Here is a 19,446-nt window from a genome sequence, read left to right as displayed (position 1 = left end):
TAATGGCATTGCACCAGCAGAAATACCAACATTTTTGTAAGAGAAATTGTATACTGGAATACTAGGGTATCAAAAACTAGAATTGTAACTGTGTAGGAAGTGTGACATTTTCTGTCAAGATTCTGGAAAGCACTTTCAAATAAATATTAAAATGCATTCCTCAGAAAACTACTAGAGTTCATCAGTGAATTTGGTAAAGTTGCAGGATACAAAATTAATATACAAAAATCTTTTGCATTTTTATATATAAACAATGAAAGACAAGAAAGACAAATTAATGAAATAATCACTTTTACTGTTGCATCGGAAAGAGTAACATGCCTAGTACTAAACCTATCTAAGGAGACACCTATACTCTAAAAACTGTAAGATCCTGATGAAAGAAATTGAAGATGACACAAACAGGTAGGAATACTACATTCTTAGACTGAAAGATTCAGTGTTGTCAAAATAACTATATTACCCAAGGTAATCTACAGATGCGATGCAGTCCTACTTATCAGATTACTAGTGGCATTTTTCACAGAACTAGAACAAAAATTTTTAACTTTGTATGGAAACACAAGAGACCCCGAATAGCCAAAGCGGTCCTGAGAAACAAAACTGCAGCTGAAGGAATCAGGCTTCCTGATCTCAGACTGTACTCCAAAGCTTTAGTACTCATAACGGTTGGTATTGAGACAGAAACAGAAATACAGGTCAATGAAGCAGAAAGCCCAGAGACACCTGCGGTCGGTTAATCTGTCAGAGGGGCAGGAGTGTAATGCAGAAAAGACAGTCTCTTCAATAAGTGGTACTGGGAGAATGGGACAGCTACGTGTAAAAGAAGGAGATTAGAATATTCTCTAACTATACACAAAAATAAACTCAAAGTAGATTAAAGACTTAAGATATGTACTATAAAAATCTTAGAGGAAAACATAAGCAGAACACTCTTTGACATAACTTTTAGCAATATCTTTTTGAGATAATGAAAATAAAACCAAAAAGCAGCAAATGAGACTTAATTAAACCTAAAAAAAGCTTTCCTCAGCAAAGGAAACCATAGGCAAAACAAAAAGACAACCCACATAATGGGAGAAAATATTTGCAAATAGAAAAGACTAATAAAGGGTTAATCTACAAAATATCCAAACAGCTCATGCAGCTCAATATCAAAAAAGCAAACAGTCTAATCAAAAAATGGACAGAACCTGAATAGACATTTCTCCAAAGAAGACATACAGATGGTCAAAAATCACATGACACATGGTCAACATCACTAATTATTAGAGAAGTGCAAATCTGAACTACAATGAGGTATCACATCACACAGAGTGGCAATCATCAAAAAATCTACAAAAGATAAATGCTAGGAGAGTATGTGGAGAAAAAGGAATCCTCCTACACTATTAATAGGAATGTAAACGGTTATAGCCCCTTTGGAGGATAGTATGGAGGTTCCTTAAAAAACTAAGAGCTACCATATGATCCAGTAATCACACTCCTGGGCATATATCCAGAGATAACCATAATTCAAAAGGATGTGTGCACCACAGTGTTCTTTGCAGCATTATTTACAATAGCCAAGAAATAGAAGCAACCTATATGTCCACTGAGAGAGGAAATGGATAAAGAAGATAGGATACAAAAGAATATTACTCAGCCATAAAAAGGATGAAATAATGTCCTTTGTAGCAACATGGATGGACCTGGAGATGATCACACTAAGTGAAGTAAATCAGAGAAAGATACATCATACATCATTTATATATGGAATCTAAAAAACAAAGTGATACAAATGAACTTACTTACAAAACAGAAACATACCAAGTGAAACAAACTTAATGGTTACCAAGGGGGAAAGGTGGGGAAGGGATAATTCAGGAGTTTGGGATTGACATACACACACTATGTATTAAAGAGAGAATCAACAGGGACCTACCATATGACACAGGGAACTCCACTCAGTATTTCATAGTATCATGAGAAAAGAATCTGAGAAAGGGTGGATCTATGCGTATGTACACCTGAAACTGTATATGTTAAATTTATGGATACTTTATTATTGAAAGTATAGATTTCAGTTGCTCTTTTTCAAGATTGCTCTTAATGAACTTGCATTTTGTTTTTAGAGTAAATTTAACAAGCATCATTATAATGTGACTTCTATCACATAGGTTTTAGGAATGCCAGGGATTAGATTATTCTCAGTATAATTGCATATGATACATATATCAGAATAAGCCCCAACTCCCCTTCCACAGCACACATACTATTGATAAAAGTATTCTCGTTTATATAAACATTGTGTCCTTTTGTATTAGTATTTTTAGGTATGAGGGTTTTTGTGTTTTCTTTTGTCCCTACTCTTTGTCTGACCTTCTCCCCTTGAAGTTACTATGTAAGGCATAAGTAGAGGGACATAGCTGTCATCTTCAGTTCACAGGACTTTGGTTTTGCCTTTTGTTTTTTACTGACTATATATTTACAGTTGGTGTAATTGTTTCATTTTGTTGTTGCCAGTTTTTACTGTTGCAGATAATGTAGTGATGAACAAAAGCTTTTATATTTTTGAAAATAGTTTTCTTAAATTTGCATGAGTGGAAGTCCTAGCTCCTAGATCCCCAGAAAAGAACCTTCAGGCTCTTGATACTGACCTCCAAGTTACCTCCTATCATGGTTTTAATGCAAATCACAAACTTAAATTAGTGCTAGCAATAATGAATGCCAAACTAAAATCGGTATTTTATCTTTTCTCATTAGGGAGTTCTGGGAAATTGTTCATTCATTTACAGATGAGCAGAAAAGACTCTTCTTGCAGTTTACAACAGGCACAGACAGGGCACCTGTGGGCGGACTAGGAAAATTGAAGATGATAATAGCCAAAAATGGTCCAGACACAGAAAGGTAATTATTAAATTGTGACTATATACTGAAAACCTTGGCTTCCATATTATTACACATGTGTGATCTATCCAGAAGCTTCTGAGCACATTTGCAGTTTTTAATAGAAATTTTCCAAGTCACATAAAATGTTAGTTTAGCCAGTGCTTTGCTGCTAATGTTCAAGAAAATCTTTAAATACTGGGCAGGTTAAAAATTACAGAGTTCCCTTGATTTGAAATTTTACAGATTGGTATGATTCTTAAAGTTTTTGGTTGAGAATTTTTTTAATTGAAAGCCACATTATGTCATCTATTTAGAATAGTCAAGTTGAAGTTCACAAGTGTGTTCAGCCCTAGATTACGCTAGTACCACCAATTTCAGTGTCCTAACATTAGTCGTGTTTCCTCTATTGTGCAAGTTAACATTTGGTGTGCAGTGGCTATATATGAGCAGTAGTATATTTAATAATTTAAACGTATAGAAACATTTCTTTCAGTGTTCTACTTGATTTGTTATTAATGTAAATTTATTATCAAATCAATTACATAGTCATCCAGGAATATTTTGAATAAGCATTAAAGAGCCCAGACTGAAATTTTGGAACTGAGATTTGAATATTGTCTTCACTTAATGTTACTACTCAGTGATTTCAACTCTACAGTGGGGAAAGTGACAGTCTGTAGGTTTACTGTGAGAAAGTTTAGTTAAATGACCTCTCAGGGTTAAGAACCTATTAAAACAGTATCTGGTATGTGGTAATAACTTTGTGGATATAATATGTTATCATCAACCATCATCATTATTAGCACTGAGTAATTTATTAGGTAAAGACAAATTGCTGTTTGGTATCTGTATGGCAAAATCAAAGTTTATCTTTATGACTTGCATTAATGTGTAGTGTGCTTTGCAAACCATCTCAACGTATATACCATCTAAAGTAGGATCATTTAGTACTGAGCATATCTCCCATGACTTATTGTCCTGTTTTTCCCCTTTCTCTCTATATAGGTTACCTACATCTCATACTTGCTTTAATGTCCTTTTACTTCCGGAATATTCAAGCAAAGAAAAACTTAAAGAGAGATTGTTGAAGGCCATCACTTATGCCAAAGGATTTGGCATGCTGTAAAAAAAAAAACAAAAAATGGGAAGAAAAAGAAAATAAATTTAAAATTTTAATAAATATAACGAGGGATAAAATTGGTGGTGATAGTGTCCCAGTACAAAAAGGCTGTTAAATAGTGAACCACAGTAGTCACCTATGTCTGTGCCTCCCTTCTTTATTGGGGATATATGGGCTGGAACAGCAGATTTCAGCTACTTATATGAACAAATCCTTTATTATTATTATTTTTTTTTTTTTTGCGTGAAAGTGTTACTTATTCTTTCACTTGTATGTACAGAGAGGTTTTTCTGAATATTTATTTTAAGGGTTAAATCACTTTTGCTTGTGTTTATTACTGCTTGAGGTTGAGCCTTTTTGCATATTTAAAAATATACACCAACAGACTCCCCTCCCAAGGAAAATATTACCACCATTTGTAGGCCATGTAACCTTCAAGTCTGTGCTATTTTTTTGTCCCTGTATCTAACTCAAATCAGGAGCTGTATTTTTTTTAAACAATTTGCTTTTGAAACTTGAAGTCTTGAAAACAGTGTGATGCAATTGCTGCTGTTCTAGTCCCCAAAGAGTTTTCTGTGCAAAAATCTTAAAATCAATAAAGATGGAAGGGAGAACTTGGAATGTTTAACTGCAGCCCTCAGAACTTTACTTTAGTAACAGCACAACAAATTAAAAACAACTCATGCCACAGTATGTTGTCTTCATGTGTCTTGCAATGAACTGTTTGAGTAGCTAATCCTCCTTCTTAGTATATGGAAGGACAGGGATTTGTTGTTGTTGTTTTAAGTTTATTGGGGAAAAGTGCATTTGGCCAAAAGAAATGATAGTCAAACCCTTTGCAAGAAAGATAAGTTTGTTGTTTATTATAAGCGTAAAGCATGTGAAAGTGCACTTAAATTTTTTATTCTTTGCTTATTAACCACATTTTAAATAGACAATCCAAAGTCTTCCCTTCTTGTCGCCATCATCTTATCCAGTCAGCCATTTTATCAAGGCACATGATCAGTGTTGGAACATAGTGGAAAGAATGGCTATTGTGCCTTGTTTTACTTAATCATACAGTAAGCAGAGACTTGGAAATGAATGGAAATGTTACTCTTAAGTCCTATTTACATTGTCTGTCCCCAAAGATTAAAGTTTATTTCAAAAAGTGTTAAATACTACTTTCACGTACTGTGGAAAAGTACAGGTAGATTTAAATTACTAGACATTCAGAAGCAAGTAGTTTCCCCTGTCTAGTCTTCTGTGTCTGTGATGTTTGTTTCTTTTACTGCAATATAAAATAAAAGGATTATGTATTTTTAACTGAGGAGAGACATATTGATATATCCTTTTACTACAAGTTACAGCTAATGTGCTGAGCTTGTACCTCGATTGTTTTAACTGACCATGACAGATTAGTTTAATGATTTGTTTGAAATTGGCAGGAAAAATACAGCTTTCAATCATCAGAAGGGGAAAGAGGATGTCTTTCAGAATTATTTTAGTTCTTTTAGTAATTGAGACTTAACTGTTATGTACCATAATGCTAAATAAAACAGTGACATTTTCCACCATAATTTAGTGGAAAAAGAAAACATTGCTTTCCGTATTGTGATAAGGTAACATGGGGTTTTTCTGGGCCAGCCTTGAGAACACTGTTAAAAATATATACACTACCTTGATTCAAGGGACCCTCATGCTACTACAGTCACCTTAAGAGGCCTCTCATTCCTGTGCTTCTTGTGTATAATGAAAGTGAGAATACGAGAAATCAAATACTCTGGGGGCTTTTTGTATAATAAATTCGTGAAGAAATTTGTGTTCTTCAGTTCTCAAGTTTTATTATCACTATAGTATTGAAGTTATCCAATTGTAATCACATCTATGTGAAGTTTTTGAATGGTCATTGAGTACAGATCACCAGGTATAGAATTCATATCAAATAGACTTTTAACAAACAGTTGAAAATAAACCTACCCTTGAAAATATTCTAAGAGAAAAGTTCATTGGTTGTCCAGACTACTTGCTCTCACTTTCAATATCTGTTTGTCCTGGGCATATTACCACTTCTTTTCTCATTGCCTCCTTTCCAATACTGTCTACAAAATTTTCACTGAACAGTATCTTAAGCAAGAGGGAACAAATAGAAATTTTGACTACAGTGGTTACTCCCTCTATCCCAGATGTTATGTTATAAAGTACTGTTCCTCCCAGATCACCAGGAAACTGGAGGAAATACAAAACCGAAAACTAATTGGTTTTCCAGATGAAATACACAGTTTCTCCTACATACCATCATTATAGAATATCTCAAGCATACAGTAAAGACGCGGCCTGTGACCAAACTTTTCTGGAGCCTGGTAGCTTTGGCCAATGAATTGGATTTCCTACCCTATACGACTTTACTGGGCTCTGCTTAATTGTGTGATAAAATCCAATGACAATTTCTGTAGCTTTACTTTGGGATACATACTAACTAAGGAGAGAGATACATGAAATCAAGCTTCAAACAAAACTTGCTGATGGTATTCATTTCCCTATCGGTACACATCCATCTTACTAGAAAGGAAGGATGAGTGTAACCTGGCACCATCACTCAAAGAACTGTGCTGGGATTTCAGGCCCTTTCAAGGGGTTTTCTCAAGACTTTCATGCAGACTCAGAGGAAGGGTAGTCTTCCTAAGGCTACTCCATCTGTAGTCATGATCCCCTTAACCTGTTTACCTCAAGTATCTCTTTTGACCTTCCACCAGCCTCTAAGGACCATCTCTTATATTCCTGCCCCTTCCCTGAGCCAATAGAGGATTCAAAACGCAACTTCCACTTCCTCTCTTTTCTTCTTTTACCCACAGTGTTAGTGTATGGAGAATTTCCTGGGGAGTCTAGAGAAGTGCAGTCTCAGTCTTTTCCTTCTTTACTGTTGATATCCAGTAGTTGGCATTTGTTAACCAATTGCAGGACGATTTTGGTGCAGATGTGCCCCTGTGAGAAATGCTTAAAACTTTTGCTATGCCACTAAAATACCTCTCCTGAAGGATTCTTAGAGTCTCCTCTTGAGAAACTCTGTTGCCAGTGAGAACCCTAACCTTGGCAGCACCCTGAACTTGGTTCAGCTGCTACCCTGTTCGTTTTTCAGTAGGGTGGATACTACTGTAATTCTAAAATTCTGACCTGTACTTAACCAGTTCTGTCGGGTAAACCTCAACCACTCAAAAAGGTTGTTCTCCAAAACCGTGTCTTCTGCTCAGACTCTACCCCCAGAATATCTTTCTGGTATCTTAAAATCAATACACTTCAAAATGGAACTTTTGTCTCTACCTATCATTTATTGTTCCTTAAAAACATCCCTCTTGACTCAGTCTTCAGAATCCCTCACCCTTCAGTTGTCAAAGCTTGTATCAATTGTTTTCCCCTCTCCTTCATCATACTTCCTTTCGACCTTGACAGTATTCTCCAAACTTTCTCATTCTTCCAGAACACAGTTTTGTTAATTTAAATATCCTTTGCTTCAAAACTTGTTCCCTGTTGAGGAAATCTGCAAGCCTGGTATCCGCAGCCCTCCGTAAGCTCAGTTCCACCTACATTTCCAATTCTACCATCAGTTACAGGCATCTTTCCCTGCGTCCCCACCCACATCATCATGCTGTGCTTAATCATTTCATATTTCTCAAGTAACCTTAAAGGCCAAAACTTTAAAAAGCCCCTCACCCATGAATTCATCAACCTCCAGAATGTCTCTGTAACCTAATAGCAACTTCATGGTAGTACATGCACATTGAGCAATGAGGAGTCACTGGGATTTTTGTTTTTTTCCCATAACCATTAACGTGGCATGTGGGCAGGTTCATGGGGAAGATTGTTTATCTTTGTTCTGTCCCATATAGTAGTTGTGTAATAACTTTGTTGAAAGGACGAGCGCTATTTTTTCCAGTACCTCGTCAGTCACCACCTGAATGATTGAAAATGACGGCTTGCCATTCAATGAAGCGTCTCTGTTCTCACCAAAGATAGCCTCTGTCTCCTGTCTCCTCGTTATCCTACCCCCAAAAGGTTTTATTTTAAAATATTTGAATATTTAGTGGCTAAAGAACTTGTTCCTGGAGGAAGTGAGTAACTGGTTCTGTCATTTCAGCCTGTGAAAAGAAAATTACTAAAAGGGAAAGGATGAAACGGACCAGGTCCTTGGAAGCAAGATTTCTGTGTGACTTCCCCAGTCCTACTTTTCGGGATGTGCTCTGGCAACCTATAACCTCTGCGTGGTCAGCCTCTGTGGCTACACTCCTCTCCCGCTGGAGATGGGAGCAGGTGTCTTACGTCATCCTGCTGTTGCCAAACCCTCACATATCAAGGAGCTATCCTTGCTGAATGCTGTGTTTTCTGTAGTAAAGCACTCACCATGATGAATGCCTGGTTTGCCAAAACCTTGTAATTACTGCTACAAGTCAACCCTTAAGTTGGGATTCTTAGATTCAGCTGAACAGGACTGTAGGACAGGAATAATTATCCTGGCTATCTTTCAGTCTCCAGCAAACCACAGAAAATGCAATGGGCATGTGTCAGTGAGCAGTGCACAGTGACTGAGGGCACAGCCTTCAGAGTTGAATGATGGTCTCAGTTCTGTCTGGCCCTGCCCATCCTTTGGCTTGGATTAGCATATCCAAGCCTATGTATATCACTGATGGTTATCAAGACTCATTGAAGTTGAGACACAGGTGCTACCTGTTGCAAGACAGAAGAAGGAATTCATTGAGAGGTTGAAGATGTTTGTAATGATTTCTTTTGCAGGATTTGACCCTCATCTATCTCAAAATGCAGGAGGGGTGCTTTCTTTGATTTTTTTTTTTTTTTTTAATTAGGATAATTCATATAACAATTCACTCCTTTAAAGTGTACAATTAGTGGCTTTTAGAATAGTCACAAAATTGTGTGTCACACTATATAATTCCAGGGCATCTTCACCACTGCAAAAAAAACCGCTTGTATCCATTAGAAGTGATTATCTTTTCCCACCTTCCAAGACCTAACCACTAGTCTCCTTACTTGTCTGTAGATTTCCCTATTTTGGACAGTCCATATAAATAGAACCACACACAAGGTACATCTGTGTTGTAGCATGTATCAGTACTTCATTTTATGAATGATATTTCAGTGTATCAATATATCATTTTTATTCATTCACTTGATGGTTGTATTGTTTTCACTTTCTATTATAAATACACTACCATGAACACTGTACAAGTTTTTATGTGGACATAAGCTTTCATTTCTTTTGGTAATGTACATAGTGAATTCCTGGGTCATATGCCCAGTCTTCAAGGACCTGCCAACTATTTTCTGAAGTGGTTGTACTTTCTTGTGAGCATCTTGTGAATTCTAATTTTCCACATCCTGGCCAACATTTTGAGTCTAGCCTTCCTATTGGGAGTGAAGTGGTATCTCGTGGTTTTGATTTGCATTCTCCTAATGACTAATGATGTTGAATATCTTTTCATGTGCTTTTGGCCATTTGGTCATCTTTAGAAACATTTATTCAGAGACTTTCCCTATATTTTGATTCAGTTCTTTGTCTTTATTAATCAATTCCTTATTCTGATACAAATCTGTTACCAGATAAGTCATTTGCAAATATTTTATTCCATTCTTTGGTATTGATGGTGTCCTTTGAAATACAACTTTTGAATTAGGGATGTCGAGTCTTCCAACTTTGTTCTTTTTCAAGGTCATTTTGGCTATTGAGGGTCCCTTGCAGTTCTATGTGAATATTAGAGTCAGCTTATCAGTTTCTTCAAAATAGACATCGAGAATTTTGACAGGCATTGTGTTGAATCTATAAATAAATTTGGAGATTATCACTAATTTGACAATATAGAGTTTACCAACTCATGAACGTGGATGTCTTTGGATTTATTTAGGTCTTTAATTTTTTTGTTATTTTTTAGATTTCAGTGTACAAGTCTTGATTTCTTTGGTTAAATATTTTCCCAAGTATTTTATTCTTTTTTGATGATATTATAAACATAATTGTTTTCTTAATTTCATTTTTGGATCATTCATTGCTAGCATTTAGAAATGCAATGAAAAGTTTTTTATATTGATCATATGTGGCTTTTCCTAACTAAATGTGATTCCTAACTTTTGATTCTTTTGTATTTTCCATATACAAGGTCACACATCTGCAAATTTTTTCCCTTTCACTCTGGATACTTTTTTTCTTTTCTAAGTGCCCTGGCTAGCACCTCTAGCACAATATTGAATATAAGTGGCAAGAACAGACATCTTTATCTTAGTACTACTTTATAAGGAAGGCATTTAATTTTTCACCATTGAGTGTCATGCTAACAGTAAGTTCTTCATAGATGCTTCAGGTTGAGGAAATTTTCCTTCTATTCCTAGTTTGAGTGTTTTTATCAGGAAAAGATAGTGGATTTTGTCAGATGCTTCTGCTTCTGTTGGGGCTCAGTTGGTAAAGAATCCGTCTGCAATGCAGGAGACCCTGGTTCAATTCCTGGGTCAGAGATCCCCTGAAGAAGGGTAGGCTACCCACTCCAGTATTCTTGGGCTTCCGTGGTGACTCAGCTGGTAAAGAATCCACCTGCAATGTAGGATCTTAATCTGCTTCTGTTAAGATGGTTGTGAGTTTTTGTCCTTTATTCTCTCAGTAGGGCTATATCGATGGATTTTGGTATATTGTACCAACCCTCCATTCCTGGGGTTCTGCAGGTTCATGGTACACAAACCTTTTAATATGCTACTGAGTTTGGTCTGCTAGAATTCCATTTAGAATATTGCTGAATAAAGGGCATATCTACCAGTGATGAGGCTGAAATGTGTATTTCCCGTAGGCCACATGTGGTCACTGTAAGAGACAGGTCATGGGCCATCTGACCCTGCACAAGTAGGTTTCCTGTTCTGGAGCCAGACACCCAATATCTGAATACCCTCAGATAGAAGCTGTGAGAAGAGGAGAAACTGAAAGTGACCAGCCGAGCCAGAGGCTCTCATTTGGGATTCCCTGAAGAGTTAACTTTGTGAAAGAAGGCCATTCACTCCCACCTCTCTGAAGGCTCAGTATCTTAGGACAGTTGCACCAACTGGATAAGGTAGGATATTTTTCTCTAGATTTCCTCCCTTCCAAAAGGGCCAGAAACAGCTTTTGAGTGAGAAGGAAGGTAACGTGACGAAGAGCCTATTTCAGGCCTCCCACCCAGAAGCAGCTCTGAGCAAGAGTTGCATTTTCAGTTAGGAGAGAGAGTGGCATTTTTGATGTTTCACTAATACCCAGAAAGTAGATGCTTTGCTTATTATCTGAAAGTGACCAGAAAAACTACATACCTGAGGTTTCATTCCTGCTTGGAAAAACAAATCCAGAGCCAGAGCAGACCAGCAAAAAGAAAAAGTTGTGCTCAGCTGAACCATCGCCCTTATTCACTTCCTTCCTGTCACACACGTGCCTTATTATTTAGTAAATCTCATTACTAAATTAGTAGATCTATAGGAAGGACTTAGGTACTCTTTGGATGGTGCTACGGAAAGATCTCCAAGGGAGATCTCAAACCTGCTTCTAGTCCAACTGAACTGTGAAGATTTTCTGTTTTACTAACATTTACCAGGTAAATAGAATTCAATACAAATTGAATGCTAATTCAATACCAATTGAAAACTGAATGCTAAGCAGTCCTGAGTTTTCACTGGAAGGACTGATGTTGAGGCTGAAATTCCAATACTTTGGCCACATGATGCGAAGAACTGGCTCTTTGGAAAAGACCCTGATGCTGGGAAAGATTGAGGGCAGGAGGAGAAGAGGACGACAGAGGATGAGATGGTTGGATGGCATCACCAAATCGATGGACATGAGTTTGGGTAAACTCTGGCAGTTGGTGATAGACAGGCTCGGCGTGCTGTGGTCAATGGGGTCGGAAAGAGTCGGACACGACTGAGCGACTGAACTGAACATACCAATTGAATGCTAATCATGTTGCAGGTCTGCTGGAGGTTTCAGGTTGGTTTCATAACCACTTTGTTCAATCAAGGAGTCTTTTTATGGGGAGATTGAATCTAGTGAACCAGATATACATAGAAACCACTAAGGGTTATAAAAGTACATAAAAATACAATTTGGACAGAGAATTCAGATCCAAAAATGGTCCAAATAGAAAGTGAAGGATTAGTTGACAGGCAGACAAGAAGGTGTTTAGTATGCCTGAGTGTCGGATTCAAAGGGATCAAGATTGGATTGGAATGGAAGGCAGGTCAGAGCATGAAAAGCCTTGTAGACCATACCAAGAACTTTGAACTTTGTTTTGCAGATATTGAAATACAAAGATAATTCATTTTACATTTTTTTTGTATCTTATAACATGGAATTGGAGGAATGTAAGTGTCATGCAATCTTTGCCAAGTCGTTCAGTCATGTCCAACTCGTTGTGACCTCGGTCCATGGGATTCTCCAGGCAAGAACACTGGAGGTGGATACTTTACTGTCTGAGCCACCAGGGAAGCCCAGTTAGATTATTGCCATAATTCTAATTATATCCTCAGGTTTATAAGCCTGAGGATAGAAGGGTGGGGATGTTCTAAGACATGTTTGGGACTGGGACTGGGTGACTGATTTGATATTCCAGGGAGAGAGGAGTCAAAAATAACCCACGTTTCTGGTTTGCATGACTGGGTTGGTGGTGGTGGTGTGGGATCTACAGGGAAACAGGTTTTGGAAGGAACATTAATACCATTGGGTCATGTTTCAGTTGAAGTGTCTGAGAAATATACAAGTGGAATTAAAAGGCACAGAGGCAGTTAAAGAAATACAAATTTAAAGAAAAGCCTACAAAGAAGATTAAAATGTATGGTTTTTCAGCATAGATGTACCCTTAGGGAAAGGTCATAAAGGGAGGAAGAAAGAACATGGACAGAGTCCCTGGAAAATGTTAGCATTTCAGAGTTAAACAAGAAAAGCAGTTCCCTTAGTTGTTCATTTTTATCTGTGCTTCACTAGAAACCAAGCCTGATGAGGGCAGGAAGTTTGTCTTGCTCATGGCTGTGCCCCTAGTACCTACAGCAGAATGTAAACAAGGTTCATTAAGCTGCACAACAAACCAGGGTGTCTCAGAAAATCCTTCCCATTCTCTTCCCTGCTATCCTTTGCACCTTGTTGACACCCTCCCCCACTGTAATTCTTAACACAGTTTTTAAGGGCCCACATTGTATGTGTGTTCATTTACTGTCATCTCAGGAAGATATATCAGCTGAGTGAAAATATTTCCAAACTGTTGAGATGTGATAACTTGCAAATCAATGCTTAGCACTGCTGGGTTTGGTCCCCTTACCAGTGAATCAAGAAGTTCACAGAAAGTGAGATCAGATCTGTTTCCTGAGGCAACTGAGAAGGCAGATTTACCCTGAAAATAATCGCCAAGGGCAGGAAATAACCTCCAACGCTTCAAGCTGAGACAGCAGGAGAATCCCAGCTCATCGTAACTACAAGTGTATTCTTGGGCCTGTCAAGTGGGAAGTTCGCCCATTACCTAAAAATGCATTTCAGAATTGTCCCTGTGTGCTTGCATCTTGTACCCAAACCCGAAGAAAATACCATGTGCCTTAAATATGTACTTTTAATAGGATTGAAGTATTTTTCAAATTTAAACTGTAGTCTCCAAAATAATCATACTTCCAAAACGCTTTTCACAGGGTATTATTCTGCTTACTTCATTATTGCCTCATTCCTTAAATTCTATTCCATGACAGTAGAAGTGTATCTGTTTTCCTCATCCTGGTGTTCAGAACATATTTTTCAAATGAATGTATGAATGAAATTATGCTTATAAAACCAAAGAGCCTGATTTATCAATTGGACTTCCAGATCTCCACAGAAGCTACCAGTAAAAGTAGTGTAACAGCTGTTCCTGCATGTGAAGAGCTTTTCTGGCATTCAGATACTCCTCACACCTTCCCACTGTTCAGTAACAGTACAACCTTACACTGCTCTTATGAATGGAACTAGTTTTTGAAAACAGTTGAGGGAAACCAGTTTGCCATGTATTCCTAAGAAGGTGGTGAGTAAACAATCACATTTTCCTAAGTACCTTTAGTTTTAAGACAGCCTCTTTCCACTGTAGGTCCTCATCCCCACTCCCACTCTAAAATTACACTTATAATCTCATAATTCATATAAGGGTGGCTTTTTTTTTTTTTTTTCTCATCACCACAACCACCTGTGTGCTTTCAGTATTTCTATGCCAGTAACCCATAGAGGAAATTAGTAAAATTCACACTGAATCCACATGAAGTGGATGCAATCATGTGGGACAGTACAGATCACTGCAGTGATCCCTCTGACTGCAGATCTGATTTCAGAGACATTAAGCCTGCAATTATTTAGCCACATGCTGTACAACATGAATTCCACTTACTTAGCATTGCTGTCATAATGGGACTTAAATACTTATGAAATAGAGAAAAAATATTTAAGGAATATGAACTATGAAATACAGAGAAAATATATTTTAAAAATATTTAGCGTTATTCATTTAAATGTAAAAGTGCCACTTCTCTATACATTTGCCTCATGACCATCTAATTGATAATGAAGACTTTAACTTCCTTATATTACCTCAGAAAAAAAGTTTGAAATGTTAACCAACCACTGGACTGACCCTGGAAGGACAAAAGACTGACGATGTTTTATTTTGTTCAAGGGCAGCCACCCAACATCTGCTTTTGTGACAAGTTAAAATAATTGTATTGTAGAGGTATAGGGGTAAAAATGACCTGAAAGATCATCTTCTCCAACCCTCATTTTTTAGATGAGGAAACTTAGGTCTCAAGCTGTGAAGCGTTTTGCCCAAGATTACTCTGATCATTGCATTCATATGAACTCAAGAAGCTAGAAAACAGAACCTCTGCCATCACACTTGATGTTCTTATCACACCTTCAGTTCTCTTTCTTGTTTCAACATTTTTTGCTTCACTAAATGTAGGGAGTCTCCCAGTAGGGCCTGCCTGCTAGAGAACAGGGCGCCGAGGGAGAGATCTCTCCTAGTTTTCAAGTCGACTAGTTTACACTGGTTTGATTTTATTGAAGAAGGTCAAAAGTTAGACCAAGTTTCCTATTCCCTTTACCTCCTCAAGCTACCAAAGAAACAGATTTGCTTAAGTTTCCCAAATCATTCTTTCACTCTTTTTTTTTTTTTTTTTTACAGTAAGAGCATTACTGGCAGAAAGTTTCCCAGCAGCATGTTCCCCCTAGATACTGCTCCTGGACGCAGACCTGAAGGCTCGCGAGGGGCGCTCCGGACGCGGCGCGGCCCCCTTGCCCTTCCTCTGCGCGCGCGTCTTCGTGTCTCCGTGTGTAGGGTTGCAGGGCGAGGCGTGACCCAGGGTCCACGTTCTTACTGTTAGATCCTGCCTTGGTTGTCACAGTTTTATATGAGAGTTGAAGCATTTTCTCCGTGAGTTCCAGAGCAGTCTTGAAGTCAGGGGTAAGAGTTTTCTTGGTAAGTATTAAGTAGAAGTTGCTGAATGGCAGAGGGGTGGAAAGGGGAAGGATGCCTTAGGAAAAAAGCCGTTTGTTCTTGCTAATGGACTTGCTTCCAGTTCGTTTTCCAATCTCTTCAGGAATGATTTTCGGCCCTCTTCCTGCACCCTGTGTTCTGATTCCTGGAGCGTGCACTACTCCTTCAGTTCCTTTCTCCCAGGGTCTGTTAGAAGAGTGACCTTGAAAATATGTGGTCTGTGGTAGACTTTGGATTCTGGCCTCCAGATACTTGGCTCTTTCACTCGTGAGAAACTCCTGCCTTAGGCTGACTTGAGCCTGGGTCGGCAGTGCCTGGTCCATTTGCACACCATCCTGGACAGGTGGGTTCTTCCTGGGCTGTGACCATTTCTTCTTGGGGTGCTCTCCACTCCTGTCTCCATAGATTATGTATTTAAGAAACTTGCCTTTCGATTTCCTGCCAATGGCTGGATCCTGGAGATGACTCTGCCCAGTGCTCGATGGTCTACTAGGGACGTCTCTTACGATCCCTTCTCCCCCAGCTGATGGACTGCTGTCAACAGGGAGCTTTCTCTGTTTTTCTACCTGCTCTGGATTATCCAAAGACTCTAAAGATAAAACCAGAGCTGGTTTCCCCTCCCCTCTGGAGAGAGACCCTCTTATATTTACAGTTCTCCTCTCACTTTCATCCTTGGAGTCCACCTTTAAGGTTGCCCTGGAAGCTGTGGATGGGTAGAGTCTGTCCTTGTCTAGGCTAAGTCTGAAGGGCATTTTGTTCTTCTCCCCCTCTCTTCTGTTCTGAATTATCGCCTTCACCGCTGCCTCACTCTCATCCACAAAGGTGGTGGTGTAGTTGGACAACATATTCTTGGAGGTGAGCCGGTTGACCAAGTCCTTGTTGCCTATCAACCGAGCATGTGCCAGTTCTGACTTTTGGAGCTTTGAGTGGCATCGTTTATAAAAGGCTTTCTGCTCCATTAGCCAGGCATTAGCTTCATATTTCTTCATGGAGTCTAGAAAACTTAGTTTCTTTTTCAGCAAATTCTCTTCTTTCCAGTTGAAGGACAGAATTGAGTAGGACTTCTCTGTTTCCATAAGCTTTATGTTCTCTCCAAATATGGAATAGCTCCTGTTTCCCTTATTTTTGGTGTTGCTCAGTAAGCTCTGATGGTCACTCTGTGGGTGGCTTTTCCAGGAGCTGCCCAGCTGGATCTGGGGATCTGACATTTCTCTGCCCACCAGAGACCTGGCAGCTTGTGTTCCGTCAGCAGACCTGTGAGGGTGCTTAGCGATGTGTGGGCACTATGACAAGAAGGTTCTATTCCAGGCTCCAGTGTTTGTTGTTAAGAACTCTGTGGATCATCAAAGACTGAGGTCCTGGGAGGCTTCTTCACTGGCCTGTTTACCACAGGCCCAGCTGCTACCTGGAAACTGTCCCCAATCCAAGGGGAAAGAGGCTTGAAGGTCATCCCCCTGGTCTCTCGGTAATAGGAGCTGAATTAGCTAGGGTAGGGATGAAAGGTCTGTGTGATTACTTTTCAATCATTTATAGGTGTTTGGAGATTTCTTAAATCTGGTTCCTTCTATCTCCCTGGTAGGTGGTACTGGGGAAGTATTTAATAAGATTAATAACAGATATGAGATTTAGAAGTATAGTCTAGTAGGAGAACATTTATGTAGGTGGTTGAGAAAAGATACTTTTTACAGTTTTAATGTATGAACCTCTCTAGGATGGAGTTGGTCAACTGGTTTAAAGTTGGGCCCTTTCTTTAACTGTGTTATATAAGAATTTTGTTCAAAAATGAGACTTCCCAAAAGTTTTTTTAAAAGGGTGGCAGTCGGGAGAAGGGGGTTAGAAAGGGGAAAAAGAGAAGATAATAAATGAGGACACCTTTGCTGAGAGTACATTAGTTGTTGACAGACATATGGCCCTAACTGTAGATCTCCTCTAGATAGCCTCAGACAGGTCACAGCAGGGTGGGCTACAGAGCCTGCTAGCAGGTGCCGGTGCAGCCTGCAGAAGTCCCAAATTCCTGACCACGGCTCTGGTATTCCTCAAACCACAGCTGCATTTACACAAGCACCTTCAAATAAACTGCTGCATTTGTTCAACCAAGCATGTAGTGTGTTAGTGACCCAGCCACTTTGCAACTCAGAATGTTACTTGCTATGTCTTTTTTTTTAACAACTATAGTCTTCCTCCCCTTAGGGTCCATTGACTGTTGCCCAAACAGTGTGTAAGTCATCTGTTCCCTGCCTCTTCTCCTGTCCTCCCTTCTCCTGCTTCCCAGTCTTCTTTGACTCTCCTCAAGAGCGGCAGATGATAACCTCTTTTATGTAGACACTGTATTCCTGAAATAATGCTGAGCCTTCCTTCAGCACACCAAACTGTCTCAAAATCTTAGACTTCCTCTGTGTTTGTATCCCTTAAAAGATTTACTGTTTTGCTAAACTCTGCTGTGTAAAAGCACATAGCTTTGATAACTCCTCACCTACCTGGACCTTATCTTTTACTTACATTTAGGGTAAAAGTGTTATTTTTACTAGTAAAATTAAATTGTGTAAAAGTGATTTCTAAATGAGAAACTACTACATAAATTTAAAGGAGTTTTCATGAAATCAGGTTTCCCCCAAAATATCCAGGCCATCCTTCTCCAGCTGAATGGCTATCATTCAGTTTGGAGGGCAGGCCCAGCAACAGGGGTAGATGGATCCATCTAAGCCAGTCAGGATAATGCCACCTGCCTTGCACAGTGACTGGCTTGGGTTGGGGTCTGGCCAAAACCACTAAGGGCCTATGAGATATGACAGAATGTTTGCTATGGCTTGAGGAAAAGAGCATGCTTCTCTTATGTGAGTTTTAAGAGGCAACAGGCTACCTGAACAAGGAAGCATGTTTTCCCAGGTGCTGTTGATTCCAGGTCCTGTCATCAGCCTCCCTACCACCATGCACATGCAGCCTTGAGATGCTGCTGACCCGTGGATAGTTGCATGGAGGGAAAACACCCAGATTGTAAGTCACATGGCTGAGCTGTTTCATCAAATCATTCCAGAAGTCTTCAGCTAATAGCATCTTAAATGACATGAAAAAATTGTACTTTACGCCTCTGTAGGGGGACGTGGCTTTCAGAGAATGATGACCCATGGCACACTGTATAGGATTGTCCCTCTTTCATGTCACTGATCTTAAATAGCAGAACAGCCATCACAATGGTTTGGGTAGTTGGATTGTTTATTGCAACTGGTGAAGGGACTAAATTTACTCAGTTATTCATTTATTGACTGTCTTTTCCTTCTCCTTTAGGGTTGTTTCCCCAAGCCTGAGTCCCTACAAGTTAGAATTGCTATTTTATTTTACAGTCAACAGAGCCCATCCAGGGATAATCTTCAAATATTTAACAATGCAGCACCAACAAATTGGAATAGGTGGCAGCTGTAAACAGCTGTTGAAGATGAGAACCCATCTGTCCCTGATACACTACTGCTTTTAATTATAAATGTTTTATAAGCAGTATAAAGTATTATAAAGCTTTTGAAGGCAGACTGTAATAAAGAGGTATACAATAAACCCTAAACCAACCAATAAATTAATAAAGCATAGTTGTAATCAATAAGCCAACAAAGGAGAGAGAGTCATATAAAATACTTCTCATGGGTGAATTGTGTACCCCAAAAGGATATGTTGAAATCCTAACCCCTGATATCTGTGAATGTGACCTTATTTGGAAATAAGATCTTTCAGATGTAATCAACTGAAGCTCAGATTATTAGGATGAGACCTAATTCAATATTACAGATGTCCTTATTCGAGGACAAGAACAGGACACAGGGCGAAGATGACCATGTGATGATAGAGGCAGAGATTGGAGAAATGAATCAAAAGCCAAGGATTGCTGAAAAATATCAGAAGGTAGAAGATGCAAAGATTCTCTCCTACAGATTTCATAGAGAACATGACCCAGCTGACACTTTGATTTTGGATGAC

The 19,446-nt window shown here is 38.9% G+C and overlaps 1 protein-coding gene and 1 long non-coding RNA gene across 6 annotated transcripts in view; one reads left to right on the top strand and one right to left on the bottom strand.

Annotated features, from left to right (window-relative positions):
- Window positions 1-5,961, top strand: part of UBE3A (ubiquitin protein ligase E3A) — a 96,399-nt gene extending 90,438 nt beyond the window's left edge. For all 5 annotated transcript variants that reach the window (XM_061394194.1, XM_061394195.1, XM_061394198.1 and 2 more), the window contains 2 exons: window positions 2,746-2,889; window positions 3,877-5,961. In XM_061394194.1, coding sequence (XP_061250178.1) covers window positions 2,746-2,889; window positions 3,877-3,997 — 265 coding nt within the window. In that variant the 3' untranslated portion in view covers window positions 3,998-5,961. The remainder of the gene's footprint in view (window positions 1-2,745; window positions 2,890-3,876) is intronic.
- Window positions 1-19,446, bottom strand: part of LOC133234071 (uncharacterized) — a 153,241-nt gene that overhangs the window by 21,549 nt on the left and 112,246 nt on the right. The window lies entirely within an intron of this gene.

The sequence above is a fragment of the Bos javanicus genome, chromosome 21 (assembly GCF_032452875.1).
Source record: "Bos javanicus breed banteng chromosome 21, ARS-OSU_banteng_1.0, whole genome shotgun sequence".
NCBI lineage: Eukaryota > Metazoa > Chordata > Mammalia > Artiodactyla > Bovidae > Bos > Bos javanicus.
The sequence above is the reverse complement of the archived record's forward strand: the minus strand, read 5'-3'. Positions and strand labels throughout refer to the sequence as shown.